The 26,408-nt window shown below is 35.7% G+C and overlaps 1 protein-coding gene across 2 annotated transcripts in view; it reads right to left on the bottom strand.

Annotated features, from left to right (window-relative positions):
• KHDRBS3 (KH RNA binding domain containing, signal transduction associated 3) overlaps window positions 1-26,408 on the bottom strand; it is a 248,424-nt gene that overhangs the window by 122,172 nt on the left and 99,844 nt on the right. For both annotated transcript variants that reach the window (XM_027860420.1, XM_027860421.1), the window contains exon 2: window positions 9,893-10,011. In XM_027860420.1, coding sequence (XP_027716221.1) covers window positions 9,893-10,011 — 119 coding nt within the window. The remainder of the gene's footprint in view (window positions 1-9,892; window positions 10,012-26,408) is intronic.

Genomic DNA, 26,408 nt, shown 5'->3' with positions numbered 1-26,408 from the left:
CTCAAATGATAGGTTCATTCTTTCAAAGAGCTTACAAATGTTTCATTGGCAATATAGCCCTTAGTCCTACACTATAAAATATAGACCAAGAATACTGTAAGACATCACAAAAAATAGAAAATTTTGCACTGGAATAAGCTAAAATTTCATGAGTTTTGATGAATAAGTAAGATTTGCTCAAGATGAGAATATATTTAAGTAGGGTGAAGTAAAGTACATAAATGCATTATACATTCTAAATAATTTCTATTCATGAAGAAGCCTTCCCTAGCTCTTTAATTGTACTGCCTTTCTTCTGTTAATTATTTTCTATTTATCCCGTATGTAGCTTGCTTTTTATATATTTGTTTGCATGTTGTCACTCCCATTAAATGTTAAGTTCCTTGAGGGCAGGGACTGTTTTTTGCCTCTTTTTATAACTCCCCATTACTTAGCACAGGGCCTAAGCACATAGAATGGGGTTAATAAATGTTCATTGATTGACCAGAAGTTTCTAACCTTGAGTCTGTAAACTTTTAGATAGATAGATAGAACTGTATTTCAATATAACCGGTTTCCTTTGTAATCCTATATGTCTTATTCTATGCATTTAAAAACATTATTCTCAGAAAGGGTTCATAATTTTTGCCAGGCTGTCAGAGGTCCAGAACAAAAAAACAAAAAAAACAAAGATAGAAACCCTCAAATATAAGCTATAAACAACCTATCCTACCCTACTGCTTTCCACTGAGTTTCTTATCCCTAACAAGTTTCTATTAGTGAATGTGTCTTCAGTTTTTCTCTGTGGCAATTTTTATTTCCACTATTATTCTGGGTAAAAAAAATATTAAGTCCAATCAGAGTTATTAAACATGGCTACAAAAATTATTCAACAGTGTGGATTTGTTGTTTTCTATGACTCATTTATACAGCTAAAACTAAGAATATCAATGGAAGACTTCTTTAAGCACTTATAAGAATAATCAAATATGTAGTAATCTGAAAATATAATTACTGTACATTATTTTTGTGCTACCATGATTATATTTTCTTCATTTGGTGAAGATCAGTGTTTTTCTCAACTATCTTTTATTGACATGCTATACTGATGTCAAAATAATATCAATCCTTGGGGAAAAATTAAAATTAAAATGTCATTTCACAGAAAAGTATGCTTCATGGACATGTTTTCTTTTTATATCAAGGGTTCAATTTTAATGCATGCTCAACATTAAAATTACTAATGTTTATAAAGTAATGTAAGAAGAGGGCTATTGGGGGCAGCTAGGTGACACAATGGATACCCTGGAGTCAGGAGGACCCGAGTTCAAATCTGGCTTCAGACAGTTGACACTTACTAGTCGTGTGACCCTGGGCAAGTCACTTAACCCCACTACGAAGCCAAAAAAAAAAAAAAGCGCGAGAGAGAGAGCGCTATTTTCCAAGTAGAGTTATATGAGTTTTAGTTGTAACAATTTAGAAAAAAAAATGATTAGAAGCAACATTTCAAGAAAAGGCCATTCATTTATATGGGAAAAAAAAGTGAGCCAGTAATGAGTCTTAGCCAGTGAAACACTAAACAGTTGGCTGGATCAAAGGAAATAACTTGTAATCAAGAAACTGAGTTCAAACCAAGTAAGATTGTGATCAGCCTTTTCTACCCTAGAACCCCTTCCCAACTTTCCTGTCAACAGTCATTTTTTCACCCTTTTGACCAGACACTGACTTCCTCATCCATGACCCCTGCCAAAGGAAATTCAGACTCCTTTTCCCCTTCTAATTCGTAGGGGGTTGCTCCTGTGAAGCAGACACCTCAGGATACATCCTAAGAATTTGACTTGATCTTCACAACCAGGTGAGGCAGGAGTATTTATTATCCTCATTTTCTAATTGAGGAAACTGAGAGAGAAACTCAGCTTGAGTGACTTCCCCAAGGTGACACAACTGGTAAATGTCTGTAGCCAAATTTGAACTTAAGTATTCCTGACTCCAGGTCCAGCAGCTCTATCCATTGGTCCACTTAGCTGATGAGGGTGTCAGTTCCTTAGGGGCAGAAGTTGTATTATTTTCTATTGTATCACTAGCACTTAGCACAAGGCATGCATGGTACACTGCTGTTATTTAGTGGTTTTCAGCCATGCCTAACTTTTTGTGACCCCATTTGGGATTTTCTTGGCAAAGATACTGGAGCGGTTTCCCATTTCCTTCTCCAGCTCATTTGATAGATGAAGAAACTGAGGCAAACTGGGTTAGTGACTTGCCTAGGGTCACACAACTACTAAGTGTATGTGGCCAGATTTGAACACAGAAAAATATGTCTTTCTGACTCCAGGCCCGACACTCTATCCACTGCATCACCTAACTGTCCTATGGTATATTTTTATTTAAAAATTTAGGGGATTTAAAAAAAATCCCTTTTCATCTGTTATAGCCCTTTTCCCTAGAAATTTTCAAGGAGATAATAAATTATCGCCTATACTAGAATACTTTGCAATCATATTCACTGAATGGTCAAGGAAAATCAATTTCCTGAAAATAGGTACCCAGATCAAATAAGCATCTAAGATCTCTTTCAAGTTCTATTATTTGATTTTTTTAAATTCTAAAGTAGTATACACTTTAAATTAGACTTTTAATTTCCACTCTGTACTAAATGCAAACCCAGTTTCCACAGCATTTTGAATTAATTGCTTTTAATTCAGAGAATCATTAGTTCCTTGGTACTAGAGGAAAAGAAGGAAATGTGATTTTCTATTCTTTCAGGAAAACATTTATGATTAATATCTTTCCAGCTATTTTTTCCTCCCACTCATGAGCTCTTCAGGTGCTACATAGACTACATCTCCATGATAATGGCAGGGCATTAGTCTATGTGAGCAAAATTTGCTCAACTCCTCTTCTACTAAAAGCTCAGAATCTCCCATTAGCCTAGCAAGACAGACCTCTTACATCACCTAAAATACTGTGGCTGTGGAAGGAAAGGCTACTACCCCACCATCATTCTCATTAATATTCTTCACTAAGATTCTAATTAGAATCTAAGGACTTGCTGGAAATATTGTAACAAGGATTCTTATTTTGGGCATAAGTTTTACTACACAGCAACTAAGCTCCCATCCAACTCTGAAATTCCAAGTTTCTATGACTATTTACTCCAAAAGGGAAATATTAACTAGTCTAATTATGACTAAGAAATACTTCTTTTCCACTACAGTTAACATATGCATTGAGGTTCTATCTTAATATCCTAATCATAATATCCTACAAGTCAAAAATATTTTTCACATATTGAAAGACCCTTCCTCAGCCAATTCAAAGTTATAAACACAAAGAGATATCTGGAGATCTGGAACGAAGAGAAATAAGGTGGATAAAACTAATGAAGACAATTGAATTACGTTTGCATTAGGATACAGTTGGATCATTCTAACTGCCAATTAAAGTAAGCTGAACAAATTATCTACCCCATCATCAAAAGAGGCAGGAAGTCTGCCCTAAATAAATTAAGCTTCACTGGAATCCCTAGTGATTGAGCACTGATCCCTGAACTCAGGGAACAGATGTAGCAAACAGGTTGTTTGCCAATAAATACTATGGATAGTAAAAATGAGCTACCAATCAAATAATAAAAGTATTTATTCAACGGTAACATTGCACGAGGGGCATAAAAACAAAGCAAAAGTCAATTGCTGCCCTCAAGGAACTTATATTGCATTAAGAAGATATGACATGTACAAAGATAAATTACACACTTAGTATGTGAATATATAACAAACATTATATAACACATTTTATATTTGTGTATATGTGTATGTGTATATATATACATGTATATCTACGTGTAGATATACATGTATATATATACACATATATATATATAGTTATATGTGATTTTCTGAGGAGGAAGAGAATGCTAAAAACTATTGGGAAAAGAAAAGAATCCTCACAGGAGGTGGCACATGAACTGAGTCTTGTAGAATATCAGAGGTTCAAGGGGTAGAACCAGAATGGCAGAATAAGATCAGGGACTTGCCCGAGCTATACCTGAAAGCCCTCCAAATGCTTTAAAAAATGACTGTAAACAAATTCTAGAGCAATAGAACCCATAAAAAGACAGACTGAAACAAATTTCCAGGCCAAGACAACTTGAAAAGTCAGCAGGAAAGGTCTGCCGTACCAGGGTTTGAGAGGTACGTAGTCCAGATCAGGCCAATCCAGCGCAAACCAGGCCCCAGAAAACCTGGAAAAGGCCTCGGGGTGACTGAAGCACTGGCAGCAGTGGCGGTGTCCAGACCTCTCAGCCCAGACACCAAAAACAACTTAGAAAGTCAGCAGGAAAGGTCCATTTGCACTTGGGTGAGAGTGGAGTGCAATCCAGCATAGGCTGCACCAGCACAGCCCTGGTCCAAGCAAACCAGGAGCAGGCCTTAGGAGTGACTGAATTAGCAGCGAAAACAGCAGAAGCTGTGGCTGCTTTTGGAGCTCTCAGCCCACCGACAGGAAGTAAACAGTTAAACAACTGGTCAGGAGGAGATTCAGGGCTTTCTCTGCTAGTACTGAGGCAGGACTCTGTTGCTTGGCCCATACTCACATCAAGGTCACAGTCCTAGGAGGTAGATCGAGGACAAAAGGGAGCACTAACATAGCAGAGCTTGTGGCCCTAGTAGTGGGGAGACCCTCCTCACAGTTCCAGGGCAGAAAAGGGTGCTTGTGGTCACTCACACACCCAGAGCACAGGCCAGGAGAGTAGTAAACACCTCTCCTTAGTGGTTTAGATCATATTACCTTGGAAGAAATGAAAATTTACAGTTCCCTAGAAGTATCTCTGAAAACTGCTGCACAAAACCTCTGAAGCTTGGAACAGTGTGCCTCCCACCATGGAAATAGAACCCTACTTTAACAAAGTATTAAAAGTCAAGTAATAACCTGGGAAAATGGGCAAACAACAGGAAAAAAACTCTGACTATAGAAAGTTACAATGGTGATAAGGAAGATCAAAACATACACTCAGATGAACATAACAAAGGCAAAGCTCCTATACCCAAAGCCTCCAAGAAAAATATCAATTGATCACAGGCCAGGGAAGAGATCAAAATGGATTTTGAAAATCAAGTAAGAGATGTAGAGGAAAAACTGGGAAGAGAAATGAGAGTGAAGAAAAAAAAATCATGAAAAACAAGTCAACAGCTTGGTAAAGGAGACAGACAGACAGACAGACAGACAGACACACACACACACACAGAAATAACACCTTAAAAAACACAGTAGGCCAAATGGCAAAAAAGGTCCAAAAAGTCAATGAGGAGAAGAACTCCTTAAAAAACAGAACTGGCTAAATGGAAAAGGAGGTCCTAAAGGTCAATGAGAAAATAATTCCTTAAAAATTAGAATGGAGCAAATGGAAGCTAATGACTTCATGAGAAATCCAGAAACAATAAAACAAAACCAAAAGAATGAAAAAAAATAGAAGACAATGTGAAATTACTCATTGGAAAAACAATTGACCTAGAAAATAGATCCTGGAGAGATAATTAAAAATTATTAGACTACTTTTAAGCCATGATCAGAAAAAGAGCCTAGACATCATCTTTTAAGAAATCATCAAGGAAAACTGCCCAGATATTCTAGAACCAGAAAGTAAAGTAGAAATAGAAAGAATCCACCAAACATCTCCTGAAAGAGATCCCAAAATGAAAACTCCCAGGATTATTATAGCCAAATTCCAGAGTTCCCAGGTAAAGGAGAAAATATTGCAAGCAGCCAGAAAGAAACAATTCAAGTATCATGAAGCCACAGTCAGGATAACACAAGATTTAGCAGCTTCTACACTAAAGGTTTGGAGGGCTTGGAACATGATATTCCAGAGGCAAAGGAGCTAGGATTACAACCAAGAATCACCTATCAGGTAAAACTGAATATAATCCTTCAGAGGAAAAAAGGGACATTCAATGAGATAGAGGACTTTCAAGCACTCTTGATGAAAAGACATAGTTGAGCAGAAAATTTGACTTTTAAATACAAGACTCAAGAGAAGCATAAAAAGGTAAACAGAAAAGAGAAACCATAAGGGACTTAATAAGGTTAAACTATTTATACTACTACATGGGAAGATAATATTTGTAACTCATAAGACCTTTCTCATGATTAGGGTAGTTAGAAGGAGCATATATAGATAGAGGGCACAAATGTGAGTTGAATATGAAGGGACGATATGAAAAAAATAAAGTTAAGGGGTGAGGAGGAATGTACTGGGAGAAAGAGAAAAGGAGAGGTAGAATGGGGTAAATTATCTCACATAAAGGAGGCAAGAAAAAGTTTTTACAGTGGAAAAGAGGAGGGAAGATGTGAGAGGGAATGAGTGAACCTTACTCTCATCAGAACTAGCTCAAAGAGTATGGAATAACACACACTTATTAGAAATCTATTTAGCTGATGGGTGATTCAGAAGTGGTGTCTTGCTGTTGGCAGATCTCACTACTGGTCAGCAATGGGGTCAAGGACTCATAGGTGGCCTTTGCTAAGAGGGGAGCTTTGCTGTGATCTACGATTGCTGGCTTGCCTGCCAAGGAACATGGGGTGGGGGTTTAGGGGGCTGCTGCCCTACAGGAAGATGGGGTCTGGCTGGTGGATTGCCCCATGTTTCAGACCTTGCTGCAGTCCCCCTACTAGGAGGCTGGCTGCTGCTTCTCTTGGACTTCTCTTTCTTCTCACCTCAGTCAGACAAACCTTTTCTGCCATGCTATGAAGCTGCTTCCCTGAACCTAGATCATTCCTGAGGTGTTTTTCAAGTTGTTCGCAGGGGAATTTGAGACGGAATTCCTTCCTCACTCGGCCATGTTGGCACTGGAAGCCTCAACACACTTCTCAAACTGTCAAATCTGATATTTTAGGTTTTTTTTTTCCAAAATAATCCTTCTTGACCTATTTGTTGTCTTTGACTCATTTGAATACAGATATTCTCTTCTTGAGTTTTTGTGTTACTATTTTCTTTTGTTTTGCCAACTACCTGCCTAATTGCCTCAATCTCCTTTGCTGGTTCATCACACATATCATTTCACGTACTTGTGTATTCTTTAAGGTTCTTTTTTAGGTCCTTTTCTCTGCTCCCTCTATACTTTCTCACTAACCAGCATTGGCCTTCTTCCTGTTCCTCACACATGACACTCCATTTACCCACTCTATTTCTTTCCATTGACTGTCTCCTACTCTGGGAATGCTCTTCTTTCTTGTCTCTGCCTATAGCTTCCTTCAAGACTCAGCTCAAATCTTACCTTCTCCAAGAAACTTTTCCTAGTCCACCTTATTGCTAGTGCCTTCTCTTGAGATTATCTCCAATTTACCTTGTACATTACATTGTTAATTGCATATTTTCTCCCTCCTTAAAATGTCAAATTCTTGAGTACAGACTGCTTATGCCTTTCTTTTTATCTCCTGCACTTCACACAGTACCTACCACATAGCAAGCGCTTAATAAATGTTTGCTGACTTTCCTTTGTTGATGATCACCAGATCTATAGATCCATCCTATCAGTCCCACCTCACCAACTGCATATCTGACATATCAAACTAGATGTCCAAGAGAGATTTTAAACTCAATATGTCTAAAACCAAATTTATTGTTGTTCTTCCTAAACTCACCCCTCTCCAATAAATCAATAAACATTTATTAAGCACTATGTGCCAGGCACTATGCTAACCATTGGAGATTTAAAAAAAAAAGAGGCAAAAGACAAAGAGCTTACAATCTAATAAGGGAGAGAATGTGCAAACAAATACATGCAAAGTAAGCTATATTCAAGATAAACAGGAAGTAATTAACAGAGGGAAGGCACTACAATTAATGGGGAAGGCTTCCATTTTAGTTGTGAGTTAAAGGAAGTTACAAAGGTCAGTAGGTGGAGTGAAGAAGGGAGAACATTCCAGGAATGGGGAATAGCCACAGAAAATGTCCAGAGCTGAGAGATGGAGTGCTTTGTTCATGGAATGGCCAGGAGGCTAGTGTCACTGGACTGAAGAGGACCTGAGGGAATAAAGTGTAAGAAGACCAGAAAGACAGGAGACTAGGTTATAAAGGGCTTTGAATACCATAAGAGCATTTTGTATTCAATTCTGGAGGCAAAAGAGAGCTACTAGAATTTATTGAGGAGGGAGGAATGATAGGTCTGTACTTTAGGAAAATCACTTCAGTGGGTGAATGGAGAATGAACTATATAGTGGGGAGAGACAAGGCAGGCCGACCCACTAGCCAGCTATTACAGCAGTCCCGGTGTGACGTGATGACGGCCTGCACTACAGTGACGGCAGTGTCAGAGGAGAGAAGGGGGATCATTCAAAAATGCTGCAAAGGTAAAATTGACAAAAGACTGAAAATTAGCAAAAGAATGAATATCTGGGGGTGGGGGGAGACAATGAGGAGTCTAGGATGATTCCTAGTTGTGTTACAAGGCTTTTGCAAGACTCCCTATTTCTATCAAAAGCACCACCATACAATTTGCAAGTTTCATAACCTTGGCACTATGCTAGATTCCTAAATCTTCCTAATCAAGATACCACCTTAATTTAGGCCTTTATCACCTCTCATCTAAATTATTGCTATAGCTTCCTAATTGGTATGCCTGCCTCAAGGTATTCAATACTCCAGTCCATCCTACATACTGATGCCAAAATTATTTTCCTTAATAGCAAATCTGGTCATTTGACTCCCTTATATAACCAACTCCAATGACTTCATATGATTTTTAGGATAAAATATAAATTCTTCTCTTTATTTTTTACAGCTTTATACAACCTGACCCTAATCTATCTTTCCAGCCTCAAGTAGATTCTTGCATTCTGGGATCCAGCCAAACTAGCCTTTCTTTGCCTCAAGGAGATTGTACTCTCCCTTATCTCTATGACTTTGCATTATACTACATGCCTGAAATGTGTTCCCCTCCTCATCTCAAATTCATAAAGTTCCTTCCATCCTTTTACATGAAGCTCAAGCAGCATTTTCTGCATGATCCCTCTAATTAACAGTCCCCTCTATCCCAAACTACACTTGTGTTTAACAGTGGATGTAATTGTATTTTCCACTTTATAGTTAATGCTGTATGTATTTATGCACACATTTGCCATCTTCTTCATTACAATATAAGCTCTTTGAAAATAGGGATTGTTTTGTTTTTTTTCTTTTATCCCCAGCACCTAGCATGATCCCTGGAACATAGTGGGTGGGTGTTTAGTAAATACTGGGTATCCCAGAAGCCTCAGTACAGTTTTAAGCTATTAAAGTACCCTGCACTCAGAGCTTGATTATTGAAAGCATCAAAGCTTTTCTGTTTATTGTTTAACTGAGGAGCTTTTTGGTAACTATACCACCTTCTCTTCAAGGTTGACTTGCAACTTTCATGCAGAATAATTGTAAGTAGAAATAAACAATTTTATACATTCAATGGCTTAAATCATTAAGCAATCAATCTCTGAGTATTGATTTTCAGAAAAGACAGAAGTTGAGGTCTGAGTTTACTTTTGTGGGCATGTAACCATACATACCTTATCCTTGGCTCTCTCACATCATGCCCATGATTATCCAAAAAATAAAATGGAAAATTGGACCCAAAACTAGATGATGTCCAAGATCCCATCAAGCACTAAATATAATTTCCTATAACTTTATTTTATATAACTCCCCATTCAGAAACACAATGTTAATCTACTGATTTTTGAGTAGCTGGTAGAAAAAGTTGCTATGATTCATAGTTTTGTTAATAATAAAAAGCTTAGAAATTTCTATAAAGTTATTTTTGTGTAGTCTTTTGATGTCAAAATATAAATAGCTGCCAAATTCCTGAAATAAAATAATTAAATTGGAATATTTCAAATAGCTAATGAAAGAAATATCAGCTCATTTAAGATTAGTCGAATCACTTACCTTGGGGAATTGTTTTACAGGAATTAACACTTTCTGTCCCAGCTTCATGTTCTTATTAATCACAACATCAATGTACTTTTCCTCTTCCTTGCTTTCTCCTTTTTGGAACTTCTCAATTTCTGTAGGGTAAAAAGGAAACAAAAGTCACGTATGATGAAGTTGGTAACTTACTATATTCTAGAAGTCACCAACTTGGTCATCTTTATCATGGTTCAAAACACATACAGAAACTAAAATGTGAAGTGGCTATAGAAGAAAACACCTACTTTGAAATTTAATTTCAATGATACTTTAAAAGTATTAAAGAACATGAACCTGTAAACTCAAATACCAATTATTCATGGCAATGGATAACATTAACTTGAATAATACAGAAGAATTATTTTCCTAGGAATTTCCTGAATTTCATATACAAAAATATCAGAAACATAAGAACTATAATCTACAAATTTGCCCACATTTTAAACTTTTAGGATTTGATCTCAGATCTGCCTTCTAAGGAAAAAAAGAATCTCTTCTCTTTGTATTTTGAGCATTCAGCACAGTTCCTTTGCACATAATAAGTGATCATTTTTCTTGTTTCTTTTCATCCAATGATCCATCCATTCATTCATTCTAAATGAGGATTTTTGAATTGCTAAAGATAACTATCATATCAATTCCTAAATACTCTTTTCCAGAATAAGGATCCCCAATCTTTCAGCTAATCATCAGATGGTAAGATCTTAAAGAACTTTCCCACTACTAATACAAGAATCCTTCATGGTTTTTACTCTAAGATAGAGTTGTCATACTTTCAAACTCCCAAGTGTTCCCAACCAGATGAAAATTTAACTGAAAAATGTTTGACAAAATAAATAAAAAATATGACATAATGTCAATTTTTGTTTTTCTAAGTCAATATGTGCCTGAAAGAATATATTACTATTTGAGTTTTACTTCACTGCTCTAAGAGATCAAGTTGTGTTTGACTATTCCCCTGGATCCATAGCTTGGAATATCACAGACAATTCTAGATCTTTAACTATTATAAAAAGTTCTGACTTAGAAATGTAGATAGATGTGACATAGGGTTATCAAATGTATTATCTTTTTAAAAATATCTATTTGCTCCCAGTGTCTGCCTATCAATTGTATTTTGAGTCAGGCAGCTGTGGTGGAGATAGCATACTTAGGTTTAGATAAAGAATATAACAATCTCACAATGATACTGAGGATACAATGGAGAAATGAAGAAAAGATGATAGTATAGTTAGATGGGTTCAAAACTAGCATGTGCTGATGAATAGATCAGTCAATATGAAGAGAAAATGTTAATATAAATGTTGCAAAAATATGTCTTCAGTACAGAAAAGAAGCTCATGGATCAATTAGCAAGATGAAGTCATGGATGATACTCTTATTCAAACTTTCTTTTGCCATGAACTTAGGATAAGATAAATGTACTGGCAGACAGAATTAGGAACCAAAATAAACCAAAAGGTAAAGCCATTTGGCAAAGATGAAATCTACCAATGAATTTATCATCTAAAAATGATACCTCTACTGTTACAGAAAGAAGACAAAGAACCTATCAATGTGTTCACATCCTGTACCAGTGCTGTGCCTTTTGCTCCCATAATTTTTTTTTCCCCCACAGAATATACTTGACTGAGACCTTTTACTAGGTCTTTACATTTTATGGCTATAATTTTAGGACTCAGGCTCACCATCTGTCATTAGCTACATGGCCATCCCACTTTTTTTCCCTCCAAAACTTCTTTAATGCATCTTTTATGCCACTTTTTACCCAAAAGCTACCGTTAGTAATTTGTCCAAACCTATTTATATTCATAATGCATCTCTATATTGTTCTTTGACTCACCTACAATGATCATTTCTTAGGAATTCATGATAAAGTTAGGTGGTCTAGTGCATCAAGTGCTGGACTTTAGGTAGGAAGACCCGAGTTCAAAATCTGTCTTAGACACTACTGCTCTCCTTTCTGGGCAAGTCACTTAACCTGGTTAGTCTCAATTCCCTCATCTGTAAAATGGAGAAAATAACACCTACCTCACAGAGGAGTTGTAAGAATCAAATAAGATTACATAAGTAATATACTTTACAAAACATAAAGCTCTACATAAATGAAAGACTGTTCAAAATATTAACTGTGCAAGTACAGAATGGACGAATGGCAACTAGAAAAAGAAATCCACACAAAGTATGACAATAGTGTACTTGTGCTATAAGTTTAATGTTATCCAACACTGTGACATGAGAGTCAGGAAGGTGAATGGAGTCTTTGGGTATACTGAGAGAAATCACAGAGCATGATAAAGGACATTCCTGTCAGATGATGCCCAAGTCAGACAGGGTATGCTCTAGTGGGTCTGAATGAAACACTTCTGAAGGCACATTCACAAGCTTAAGCAGATGCAGGGGAGGTTAAAAAAAATGGTATCACCTTGTATTTGTAGTAAGATTTATAGGTGTTCTACTCATAATATTATGAAGAAAGTAGCATCATTATTACCATCTTACACATAAGGATTTAAAGCTCAGAGGTTAATTACTATTCCCAGGAAAGCAAAACTAGTAAATGATGGCAAAGGGAATAAAAGCCTAAGTCTCATTACTACAAACAGACATGCTTTCCAGTCCACTACTATGTTTTTAAGAGAGCTCAGCACCTGAAGAAAAGACATTGGGAGTGTTGGAGGATAATTATAGTTGAATAGCAAAAAAGGGGCAGAGAGAATCAACTTGTTCTGTTTGGCCTCATACAGTAGAAACAGAATAAATAGTAGGAATTAGGACACAGACTAGCACTAATGGACAGAGGATATAGGAAGGCATATTTGAACTCATTATATAAAAAACTCCCTAAAAAAGTAAAATGTGGAAAATCAGAATGTTCTGTCTTCGGCAGCACTATATTCCCTATTAGCAGGGATTTTCAAGGACAATCTAGACTCTGAAGTGTTGGGGATGTCATTTATAGATAAGATTAATGAAGTCAAGTTAACAAACATTTACTACATGCCTACTATGGGCCAGGCTCAGTGCTAAGTGTGGGGATACAAAAACAAAAGCAAATGAACAAACAAAATCTAGTCCCTGCTCTCAATGAGTTCACAGTCTAAAGGTGGACATGACATGCAAACAACTAAGTATAAACAAAATATACAGTATAGGATAAAATGGGAGAAATACAGGGAAGGTTCTGGCATTGAGGGTAACAGGGTGGCACCATGGATAGTGCTAGACCTGGAGTCAGGAAGACCTGTGTTCATATCTGGCCTCCGACCTTATAGCCAGGAATTAATGGGAGTAAGACGTAACAAGACCAGAAAGATAGAAAAGGGCCAGATTATAAAGGACTATAAAAGCCAAAGAATGGATTTTATATTTGATCCTCAAAGTAACAAAAAGTCATAAAAATTAATTAAATAGAGGTCTAGGTGGGCACATGTTTAGACCTACGCTTCAGGAAGATGAATTTCACAGCTGAGAAGAGGAAGGGCTGAAAAGAAGACCTGAGGGAAGGAGACTAACTAGAAGGTTATTGCAAAAGTCCACTCATAAGACAATGAGGGCCTGTACAAGGGCTGCGCTAGTGTCAGAGAAGAAAAAGCGATGTATACAAGAAACGATATTACAGCAAAATAAACAGGACTTTGCAAAAGACTGGACTTGGGGGATAAGAGAGTGAAGAATCGAGAATGACACTTAGGTGATGATGGACAGACATTGAAATAAATAACTTCTGAAGCCCCTTCTAACTCCAGAATTCTATGATTCTGCCATGTCCTCTTGTTGCTACTCACATCACTGTAGTGTTGCTCTTTCAGGCAGCAAGTCTCAAGGTGTAATTCAAATCCCCATTCCAAAGATATCTTTGAAAATGTAAAAGCCAGGGTGGGGGGGTGACCTATATTGACATATTGATAAAGCTTTATTAAATGCTTAGTATGTATAAGATGGATTGGACTTATTTTGTTTGGTCTCATAGGAGAAAAACAGAATCAATCAATAAAAATTAGAGTTAATTATATTTTACTTTATTATATGAAAAACTATAGAGCCGTGGGAAAGCAAAATAAATAGGTAGCCTCAGTTTCTCTTACCGAATTCTTTAATAACTAATATTTATATAACACTTTAAGGTTTGCAAAGTACTTTATATCTATTATTTCATTCAATGCTCACAATTAATCTTTTGAGATAGGTGCTACTATTATATCTATTAAGCAGATAAGGAAGATGAGGCTCACAGAGGTTAAGTGACCATCCAAGGTCATGTTGATACTGACTGTCAAAAGTTGAATCAAACCCAGGTCATCTAACTCCGGTATTCTTTGATCCTATGATTTCATGCCATTTGCTGTCAACTGTTCTTTTGTCAGCAAGTCCAAGGGCACAATCTGAATCCCTTCCCTACCAGTTTCTCCAAATTCTTCCAGGGAGTAGGTAACATTTAGTCAGTTTACCAAGAAGCATTTATTAAACACTATATGTTCTATGTGCCAGGCAAAGAAAGGCAAAACCAGTCCCTGCCCTCAAGAAGCTCTTAAGACTAAAGGGCAAATTGGTACACAATGGGCCTATTAAGACTCATACATAATCCATTAGAACTCTTAGAAGCTTAGATAGAATGCCATTTTTCAAAGAAAATACTTGACTACTTTAGGAAAGAAGTTAACCCCAAGCATCTTTATAACATTACTAAAATGAAATCTCATTATTCCCCAACCCAATTCCCAACACTTGCTTCTGTTGTGGAAGGACCCTGGGATCAAAAATGCTGTACAAACAAAGTAGAAGCTTTGCTGGATTCCACTAGACAGAGGCTTCAAATACTGTCAAAACAACAGAATGAGTCAGCTACGTTGCTCTTCAGGCAGCAAAAGCTCAACAACAAAATGGTAGTAATTAGGTGATATGTTTTGAGATCATGAGCTACAAAACAGTGAAATTTGTTTTTGTTTTTGTTTTCTTTTTCAAATAACTTATTTATTCTCTTTTATTTTTATCAATTTATTTTGATTTATCAACAGTCACTTCCATAAGCTTTTGAGTTTTACATTTTTCTCCCCCTCCCTCCCCAAAACAGTGAAATTTTAAAACAGATCTCATTCACTATGTGTCCTTCCATTTAGAAGGTGGTGATGGTGGAGTGATAGAAAAGGCAACAGAAAAATCACTGTTTTTAAGCATTCTATAAATATTAACTTCATGGCAGATATTCTAAATATGTATTTAAACAGTAGCTATAAATTGGCATATTGCTCGAAGAACAAACCACATTATTACTGATATTTCTATAATTAAAAGAAGAAAATGAAAGATGAAACTAGATGAAAGAAAGACTCCCAGGTTGTCTGCTCAGAGTGAATTGACAGAACTGGTTTGATCATGTGCCAGAAAGCAACAAGAAACATCATTTTAAGGGACAATTGGTTATTTCATCTTGAGGTGTCCATGACAAGAATAAGCATTATAACATTATGAAGATAACTATAGTTTATGTGCCAGCATATATTACAGTCAATCAGTCACTCAGCAAGCATTTATTAATCATCTACTATATTCCAAGCATTATATTAAGTACAGAGGATACAAAGAAAGACAAAAAAAAAAATCATTTCTCCTAAGGAGCTTACAGTCTAATGGGAGAGACAATATGCAAACAAGTATGTACAAACAAGATAGTGATAAATAGCTAAAAATAGATAGACAGACACAGACAGTCAGAAAGAAAGATAGATAGATATGATAAATTGAGAAAATCAACAGAGAGAAACCAATAGATTAGATTTTAATACCTCAATCATCAAGTAGCTGAAATAGAACTTAAGAATATAAATTTAGGGGGCAGCTTGGTGGCGCAGTGGATAGAGCGCCGGCCCTGGATTCAGGAGGACCTGAGTTCAAATCTGGCCTCAGACACATAACATTTAATTAGCTGTGTGACCCTGGGCAAGTCACTTAACCCCCATTGCCCAACTTAAAAAAAAAGAATATACATTTAGGAAAAACAGGAGAACCAGACCAAATAAAGCACAAGAAAATAAATGCTGGAGATAACACAATCCTGAAAAAATTCTTATATGCTCAATGACATCAATTAATAATAATGACAGCAATAACAATAATAACTAACATTAATATAACGTTTACTGTTGCCAGGCACCGTGCTAAACTCTTGACAATTATTGTCTCTCTTGATCCTCACAATAACTCTGGGAGGTAGGTGTTATTTTTACCCCCATTTTTCAGATGAGGAAACTGAGGAAACAAAGGTTAAATGACTTGCTTGGAGTCACAGAACTAGTAAGTGTCTGAGGCTGAACTTGAACTCAGGTCTTGCACTCTATTCACTGCATCACATAGCTGACCAAATGAAAATCTTGACTCATAATTCCATGACTATGTTGAGATCATGTGTCTAGAACTGTCCTGTTCTCCCCTCCTCCTCATTTCATATCACTTAAATATCTTACTCAGCTATCTGCTTCATCACCCTTGTCCTAACACCTAAAACATTCAAGGATAAAACTGAGCAAAACTCTAGACTAATATCAATAATGAATATCGATTCACAAAGTTTAAACAAAATACTCTCAGACTACAGCAATTTATCTAAGAAATCATTCATTATGACTAAATTGTATTTATACTAGGTATGTAATTACAGTTCAAACATTAGGAAAATAATAAACATAATCATATTAAAAATCAAAAATCACTTTTGTTTCAATAGAAGCAGAAAAAGTATTTGACAAAATACAAGACTCTTTTTTGATAAAAACAAAGCAAAATAAAATCCTATAAAGAAAGGCATAGAGTGACCTTTTCTTTAATACCATAAAAAGAATCTACCTAAAACCAAAAGCAATGCAATGGGGATTCATACACTACCTTTTCCCATAAACAAAGGAGTAAAGAAAGCATACTCACTATTACTTGACATAGTTCTGGAAATGCTAGAAACAACAAGAAAAATAAGAAAAAAAATAAAAGCATAAAGATCGGTACAGAGAAGATAAAACAATCACTATTTACCGATATGAGAGTACAGTTGGGAAATCCTAGAGAATCAGGAAATATGCTGATCAAGACAACAGCTTCAGTAAAATTGCAGACCATAAAACAAATCCTCAAAAATTAATTATTTCTATATAAACATAAAATCCAAGAGGCAATAATAGAAAGGAAAATAATATTCCAATTAACTAGAAAATTCATGAAGTACCTGCATAAGGCTACCAAAGCACACAAAAAACTTGTATAGATTTAGTTACAAAGCGTTGCTTCAAGAAATGAAAAACACTTTAATTAACAGAAGGAATATTCTGTGTTCATGGTCAAGTCATGCTAATATTCTAAAAATGAAAAAAAAATCCTACAAAAGTTAATTTACATTTCTAATGTTATGCCAAATTACCAAAATTACTTTATTTTTATCCTTTACTTGATAAAGTAATAAAAAAAATCCATTTAGAAAAACAAAAATATCCAGAATATATCAAAGGAAATAACGAAAAGTGGTACGTACAAAAAGGGCAGTTAGGTGGCTCAGTGGAAAGAGTACTGGGCTTGGAGTCAGAAAGACCTGAGATCAAATGCAGCTTCAGATACTTACTAGCTGTGTGATCTTGGGTGAGTCATTTAACCTCTGTTTGCCTTCATCTACTGGAGAATAAAATGGAAAACCACTCCAGTACCTTTGCCAAGAAAATTCTATAAACAGATGTAATAGTCCATGGTGTCACAAAGAGTTCTACAGGACTAAACAACAAATAGACAAAAAAAGAGTGTCCTCCACACCTTAAGCTATGTTATGAAATAGCAGTAATCAAAACTATTTGGGTTTGCTAGGTAGCGAAGTGGCAGGTAGGTGGCGCAGTGGATAGAGCACCAGTCTTGGAGTCAAGAGAACCCAAGTTCAATCTAGCCTCAGACATTTAATAGCTATATGACTCTGCGTGCCTTAGTTTCTTATCTGTCAAATGAGCTGGAGAAGGAAATGGCAAACCACTCCAGTATCTTTGCCAAGAAAACTTCAAATGGGGTCACGAAGAGTTGGACAGGACTAAAACTACTCAGCAATAACAACAACAACAAAAGAAATAAAAAGGTAGAATAATGAAACAAATGAGATAAGGAAGAATCACAAATAATGGAACTCATAAATCTAGTGTGTGATAAAGTGGAAACTCCTTATTCAATAAAAACTTCTTGGGAAACCAGAAGGCAGTTTGGCAAAGTTATGCTTAGAACAAACAACTTATAACATATTCTACAATACTGACTAAAACATGTCTTTAATACTAAAGATGATACTATAAAAAAAAGAGAATAGAAACAGACCATATACCTCTCACAACTATTGGAAGGAGATACATTCTTAACCTAACAAGAGATAGAGTCAATTACCAAAGAGAAAACAGGTAATTTTGGTTACTTGATGGTGAAAAGCATCTACACAGACAAAATTAGTGCACCTAGGACAGAAAGAAAAGCAGTTGAATGGGGGAAAAACATCTCCAGTAGAAAGATATGTGGTCAAAGTATAGTTCTTAAAAGAATTGCAAAGTACCAATTTACCAAATTACCAATTTTGGTAATTACCAATTACCAATAAGAGAAATATAAATCATATGACAACCCTGATGTTTCACTTTACAGCCTGAAAGTTGGGAAAAATTACCACCCCCCCCCCCAAAATGGGTTGGGGGATAACAGGAACACTACTGCATTGTTGATAGAATTGTGAAACGGTAAAGCCATTTTAGAAAACATTTTGGAAACGTACGAATAAAGTAACTAAAATGGCTATATCCTTTTATCCAGAGATTCCATTACTGGGCTTCTATCCCAAAAAAGCCATTGATAAGAAAATATTTATAGTAGCAGTTTTTGAAATAGGAAACAAATGGAAACAAAGCTGATGCCTATCCATTGGGCAATGACTAAACAAATTAGACGCGTTCCTTGAATGTGAAGGAATATCACTGCGTTTTAAGAAACTATGAATGTGATAAATATAATGAAGCATGTAGAGATTTACATCAATTGATAGAGAAGAAAGCAGAGTTAAGAAAACTATATATGCAATGACTACAACAATGTAAATGGGAAAAAAACAAACACAAAAATGAAAAATGAACATAAAATTATACATATCAAATATGATCCAAAAAAAAGAAAGAAGACACTCTCAATCCATTCCTTCCTTCATAGAGCATTGTATGCTCTCCGACTTTCTGAAAGTATCAATACATTGGTTGTGCTGGCTTTTACCCTCCTTTTCCTCTTTCTTTTTGGTCTTTAAAAATACAGTTTTTTTATATGGGATGGCTGTTTGGGAAGGTGAAAAGAGGGGACAACAGGGAAAACTATGAAGATGTAAAAAAAAAAAAATCTTTAAAAAAAAACAGGAATATGATAGAATCATTACATCCACTTCCTCTCCTCTCTTTTCTATGTTTTAATTAGATTTTTTTCAAGTAACAAACATTTACTTGTTCTCCCTCTCACCTCCTCCCTCCACTGAAAAGGAAAAGCAAAATCTATGCAGTAAATATGCATAGTCAAGCAATACAAATTTCCATCTTGACTATGTCAAAAAAATTTGTAATTAATATTAATACTATATATTTAGTTCATAACCTCTCTGGCAGGAAGTAGGACTCTTAATCATCAATAATTGAATTTTAGTTCATTATTTCACTGATCAAAATTTTCAAGTATTTTTAAAATGCAGATTTTTATAATGTTATATGTTATATGAATTGTTTTCCTGGTAGTACTACTTTCACTGTTTTAGTTCATAGAAATCTCAAGTTTTGTGTATAAACCATGAACCCATCTGGAGCTTATCATTTATGTTGTATGAGCTGTTGTTCTCTACATAATTTCTGCCAGGATGCTGTTCCTATTTCCAGCAATTTTCAGTCAAGTGGAAACTCCTTATCTCAGTAACTGAATTATTTGGGTTTACCAAAAAAATAGGCTACTGTGTTTGCTTCTAAAAGTTCTGCACCAAATTTGCTCCACTGATTAATCTAGCTTCTTTTTAATTACTTCCAAACAATTTTAATAATTAGCAATTTGGAGAACAGCTGGATATTTGGTACTTCTAGGCCCCTTCCTGTCCATTTCCCCCCACTATTTCCTATAAGATTTTTAACTTTTGTTTCTCCAGATGAATTTCATTATTTTTTTTCTAGTTCTATAATGTAACCTTTGGTAGTTTGATTGGTCTGTTACATTAAATGATTAAATTAATGTAAGTACCATTTTCTTTTTCATTATTATTCTATTTGCTCATCCTACCTATAAGCAATAACTATTTTTCCCATTACATAGGTCTGTCTCTACATTTTACTATTATGCATCTCTATTTGTATCTTGATAAATAAAACTCCCCAGCATTTTATACATTCCATAGTTATTTTAAATTGCATCTTTTTCTATCTCTTCCTAATGGGTTTTGTTGGTAATCAACAGAAATACTGAGATTTGTGTGGATTTGTTTTATATAATGAAACTGAAGGGAAGGAAATAAAATAAATATTTTTATAGAGCCTACTATGTGCCAGGTATAATTATTATCTCAATTGATTCTCACCAACAAATATAAGAGGTAGCTGCTACTATTATCCTCATTTTACAGATGAGGAAACTGAGGCAGAGGTTTAGTGACTTGCCTCGGGTCACACAACTAGCGTCTGAGATTAAATTTGAACTCAGGTCTTCTTGACTCTAGACTCAGTTGTCTGTATTGTGGTGCTCCCTAACTGCCTCTCCCAAAGTTATTCATGGTTTCAATTATTTTAGTTTATTCTGTGGGATTCTTAAAGCAAGTCATCATCTGAACAAAGTAATAATTTTGATTCCTCTTTGCCTATACTTCTTCCATGAATTTATTTCTTTTTGTCTTATTGCTATAGCTAGCATTTCTAAAAGAATATCAAACTATAATGGTGATGATAATACTTGCTTTGTCCCTTATCTAACTGTAAAGTCCTGTAGTTTATTTCCATTACATTTTCAGGCTATTATTCACTGGAAGGTCAAATAATCAAGCTGAAGCTTAAATGCTCTGGTCACATAATGAGAAGTCAGGACTCACTGGAAGACCCTGATGCTGGGAAAGATTGAAGGCCAAAGGAAAAGAGGACAGCAAAGGATGAGATAAACAGTGTCATGGAAACAATGAATGTGAACCTGGGCAGACTTCATGAGAAAGTAGAGGATAGAAGGACCTGGTCTGCTAGGTCAATGGGGTAACGAAGAGTCTAAATTAATTTATTCTTATACTTACCATTGTTTGTTTTTTTAAACAAAAATCTACGTAACATTTTGACAAAAGCCTTTTTTCTGCATCCATTGGTATGACAAATATGACATTATATTTATAGTTACATTACATTTATAGTTTTTGTAATACTGAATCAACCATATACTCCTGGTACAAATCTGATCTGGTCATAGTATATCATTTTTGTGACGTATAATCTCTTTGCTAACACTTGATTTTAAAAATCTGTATTAATCTTAATTAGAGATACTGCCCTACTGTTTTCTTTCTTTCTTACTTTTTTTTTTTTTGGTGAGGCAATCAGAGTTAAGTGACTTGCCCAGGGTCACACAGCTAGTGTCAAGTACCTAAATTCAGATTTGAACTCGGGTCCTCCTGACTCCAGGGCCGGTGCTCTATCCACTGCACCATCTAACTGCCCCTCTGTTTTCTTTTTCTGTTCTGAATCTCCTAGTTTAGGGTATAAAATTTTTTTTGTATCACAGAAGGAATTTGATACGATCCCTTCTATTTTTGCAAGCATTTTGTATAATACTGGAATTGATTGTTCTTTAAATGTTTGATAGAATTCAACTTGGCTCTTTCTGAAGCCACACTGGCTCTTAGGTAGAGGACCATCTTCCAAGTGAAGGATCAGTCTATTAAGGAGGCCACTGCTGAGAATCTTGCCACCAATGCCTGAGAGAGAGATCTCCCTCTGTGATTGTCACAGGACAATCTATTTCCTTTACCTTTATAGAGACAGACAATGGAGGCTTCCTGGGGGATAAAGTCCTCTTGCCATACCACCTGGAAAATTTCAGTCAGCTTCTGTATGAACCATGGACCCCCTATCGTGTAAATCTCAGCTGCAATAGAATCAGCACCAGGTGCTTTGCCACACAAGAGAAGCCTAATGGTATTCAAACTTCTTCTTCAGTTGGAACTTCAGCTAGGGAGGGACTGACTTCAACCTGGGATAAACAGTCAGTGGCTTCAGCATTGATTGATGATGGTCTGTTGAGAACACTATGGAAGTGTTCCACCCATCTCTCTAGAATCATGTCTTTAACACTAATCAATGTGGCTCTATTAGCCAGAGCTAGCTCAGTATGTGAGAGGCTCTGAAGGAAACTTCTCTCTCCAAAAGAGAGAAGAGATAATAGACTCACTAAAAAGCTGAAGCCCTTGAGCTGACCTCACTGCTGTATGCCTATGAACCCTGGACAATATACCAACACCCATGGCAGGAAACCAACTCACTTCCATTTGAATTGTCTTAGGAAGATTCGGAAGATCACTTGGCAGAATAAAATATCAGACACTGAGGTCCTTTCTTGAACTAAACTGCCAAACATTCAAACTCTGCTTCAGAGAGCACAACTCTGATGGGCTGGCCAAGTTGTTTGAATGTAAAATGTAAGCTTGCCCTCACACAGGGCAGACGTTCACATGGTGATCAGAAGAAGTGATACAAAGACACTCCCAACGTCTCTCTTGAGAACTCTGGAATTCCCCCTTACTACAAAAGAATTTGGGTCCCATTTGTTTGAGGGGGCAATGATGGGGTTGGGATCTAGACCCCAGAAAGGAAAAACCCTGGACTTTCTCACATGGCCAAATCTCTGGCATTCCCCTGAGGCTATAATCCCATCAACTGATCTTTCACAGTGGCTACACCCAATCCCCCTCCATTGTCTTGCCTTCCTATGGCCCCAGGCCACTCCCCACCCCTGGTAATTCTATTACCTCATGGACTAATTGGCAATTCCTAAATCCCTCCTACAGTCTTTCTGTGTATAAGGTCCATCTCATCTCCATTAAGATGCTTAGATTCTTAAAATCTAACCAATAGCTTACCAATGTTCAGACTCCTTAAGAATCTGCCCAATATGATGGATGTTCTAATAAACCTTGTCTTTGGCTGGGAAAAAACAAAACAAAACAAAACAAAAAAAACTTTGGAATTGATTGTGTGACGTGGGAGACACTGGCACAGGACTACTCAGCATGGCTCGCCCTCATCAGAGAAGGTGCTATACTCTATAAGTAAAGCAGAATTGAAGTAGCTCAAAAGAAACTCAAGATGCACAAATTTAGAGAATCTACCACAAATGTCCACATGGGCTATTTGTGCCCAACCTGTGGAAGAACATTCCAAGCTTGTATTGGTCTGATCAGCCATAGTTGGACATACTGTAACTTGACTCTGGCATAGTGATGTTATTTTGGTACTTTTTGAGGATGAAGGACAACAACGAAGAATTCAACTGTAAAACCATCTTATTCTAGATGTCTTTTTTTCATATTTGGAATTTCATTAATGGCTTATTCTATTTATTTTTATGTGATTGCTCAAATTTTCCTTCTTGTTCTGATAAACTGCATATTTTAAAGATTTGTAAATATTAACCCATTTTAAGTTCTTACTTTTATTGGCATATAGTATAGCAAAATATATTTTAATAATATTATTTTTGTTGTTAATTCTTTTTATTTTTAATGCTAGGAATTTCTTCTTTCTTCTTTTTAATAAAATAGTCTAATGGTACTTATTTTTTCAACCAGCTACTGGTTTTAATTATTAATCTAACATTTCTAATTTAAAATTAATTTTTTTCTTTTAGTTTTCAGGATTTAGGTGTTTACACTATTCTATTTTTTAAGTTGTACGCACAATTTGTTGATCTTTCTTTCCTTTATAGATAAAGATATTTAGAGATACTGCATTTTCCCTCAGGTGGAGGAGCAATGCAGCACAGATAACATTTTCCTTAAAATTGGCTCATTTAGTCATTATTGTCATTATCTTTAATGAAACTGCCATTTGTAAGAATAATTCATTGGCCCACTAATTATTTAAGAGTAAGCCATTTAGTCTCCAGTTAATAAGAAGAAAACATTATTCAACTTACAAACATTTATTGTGTGTAATATAAATGAGACACTAAGTAAGATTTTGACAACACAAAGACAAATGAAATAGTCTCTGTCTTTCAAGAGATATACGTTCTGGTTAAATAAACAAAGATAGATACATAATCTTACAGCTAAGTTTAAAAAAAAATCAATTTCTTAAGTCCAACAAATCAGAAACATGACTAGGCAATAGCTCATGAGAAGGTAAGATAATATGAGAATTTTAGGGGACTTTCAAGTTCAATGAGTCTACCATATGATATTACAATTATAAAGCAAATATGAGCTTAAGCGTCAATAAAAGAGACACTGGTATACAGAAATATAGAAGTGAAATTCCCATTTGGTTCTACCCAATAAACCCAAAGTTGGAATAGGTTTCATTCTAGGTGATGCATTTTAGAAAAGACACTGACAAGCTGGAATGCAACAAGTGTAGTAACTAGAATAATTGAACAAGGTTCTGGTAGAAAAGATAAAGCAGAAACGAAGTGGTGGATCAGTGGAATAGGTTAGGTATGCAAGACACAACAGTAAATGACTATGCTAATGTACTACTCAATAAATCCAAAGACTCCAGTTTCTGGGATAAGAAATCACTATTTAACAAAAACTGCTGGAAAAACTGGAAAATAGTATGGCAGAAAATGGGCACAGACCCACATCTTACACCCTAATCAATCTTACAAAATGCAAAGAAAATCAAGTAGTTTTAATTTTTTTCCCCCATATCTACATTTTACTCTTCCTATAGACCCTGGAAGTTATCTAAACCAGTGGTTCCCTATCTGGGATATAGAATCATAGATGTAGACACGGAAGTGTTCTCAGAGGTGGTTTAATTCAATCTCTTTATTTTATAGATGGGGAAAATGAGGCTCAGAAAAATGTGAGGTGATTTGTTGAGGTCACAGCAGTAGCAGATTTGAATACCAGTCCTCTGTCTCCTGAGGAAGTGTTCTTTCCTCCTTTGCAAATGCATATTCATGCCAAATACTGTCACATTAATCTTTCATTAGCTCCTACAAAGTACATCTTATGGATTTGTATAATAAGCAAAAATACCCTCAGTATAATGAATATACTACATCTCCCATAGATGTATTATTATTTTTCAAATGTATTTTGATGCTATTGTTATTGATGAAATAAAGGCAAATGCAAGTAAAAAAAGAGATAAGGCAAATAAGTATGTTTAGCAAGGAGTAAACTGGGGGATCAGAGATAGTACAATGATTATTTTCTTTTAAGTGTCTAAAGAACAACAACATGGACTTTATTCTGCTTGCCTCAGAGGGCAGAATTAGAAGCAATATGTGGGAAAAGTTTAATTTAGGCAGAATAGAACAGGTATCTCAAAATTATAAATATTCAAAAGTAGAACCAGTTGCCTCAGGAAATAATTTATTCTCCTAAACTGAAAGTCTTCAAACAAAGGCACGAAAACCTCATTAAGTACAATGAAGAAAGGACTTTGGTACTGGATTTTATGTACTGAGTCAATGAACTACTAGTTGGCCTGCAACTCTGAGACTCCATGATTCTGTGTAAATTTGCTGTTAATATGGCAAGAACAAAGGTAAACGGATACCTATGCCACACCACAACACCCGAATTACAATAGAACAGCTGCCCTTTGTCAAATGGCTTCAAGTTAGATTTTATTTCAATAGGTATACAAATGGGAACAATAATATGCATGAAGCATGACAAATACTTTCAATTTAACAAAATTATTATAGTATCAAATTATTATTAAGTATTAAATTATCGTTTTAAATGTTTAAATGTTCTCTGTGAATGTCTAATTTAAAAAAATAGTAGGTTAAAGATTATCAGAACTTCAAGATACTTAAGAAAATTAACAGCAAAAAGTTGAGGCAGTTATTTACTTAGTTAGATTTTGACCTGGATTCAGGAAGAACTGAGTTTGAAGATCATCTCAAAAACTTAGTTTCGGTCCTCATCAGTTCTCATCCTGGATAAATGCAATAGCCTACAACTGATTTCTGAGACCAGGAGTGGGGAACCTGTAGCTTCGAGGCCATATATGGCATTCTAGGTCCTTGAATACAGCCTTTGACTGAGTCAGAATTTTACAAAATAAATTCTTTTATTAAGGGGATTTCTTCTGTGAAGTTTGGATTCAGTCAAAGGGCTGCACTTGAGGACCTAGAGAGTCACATGTGGCCTTGAGGTCACAGGTTCCCCATCCCTGTCTTAGACTCACCATTCTAGTCAAATTACCAAAGTAATTTTCCATTAAGAACAGATCTGACCATGTAACTCCCCTACTCAACCAACTCA

Source organism: Vombatus ursinus, unplaced genomic scaffold, assembly GCF_900497805.2.
Source record: "Vombatus ursinus unplaced genomic scaffold, bare-nosed wombat genome assembly UNPS02014180.1, whole genome shotgun sequence".
Classification (NCBI taxonomy): Eukaryota; Metazoa; Chordata; class Mammalia; order Diprotodontia; family Vombatidae; genus Vombatus; species Vombatus ursinus.
This window is presented reverse-complemented; position numbering and strand designations above follow the sequence as displayed.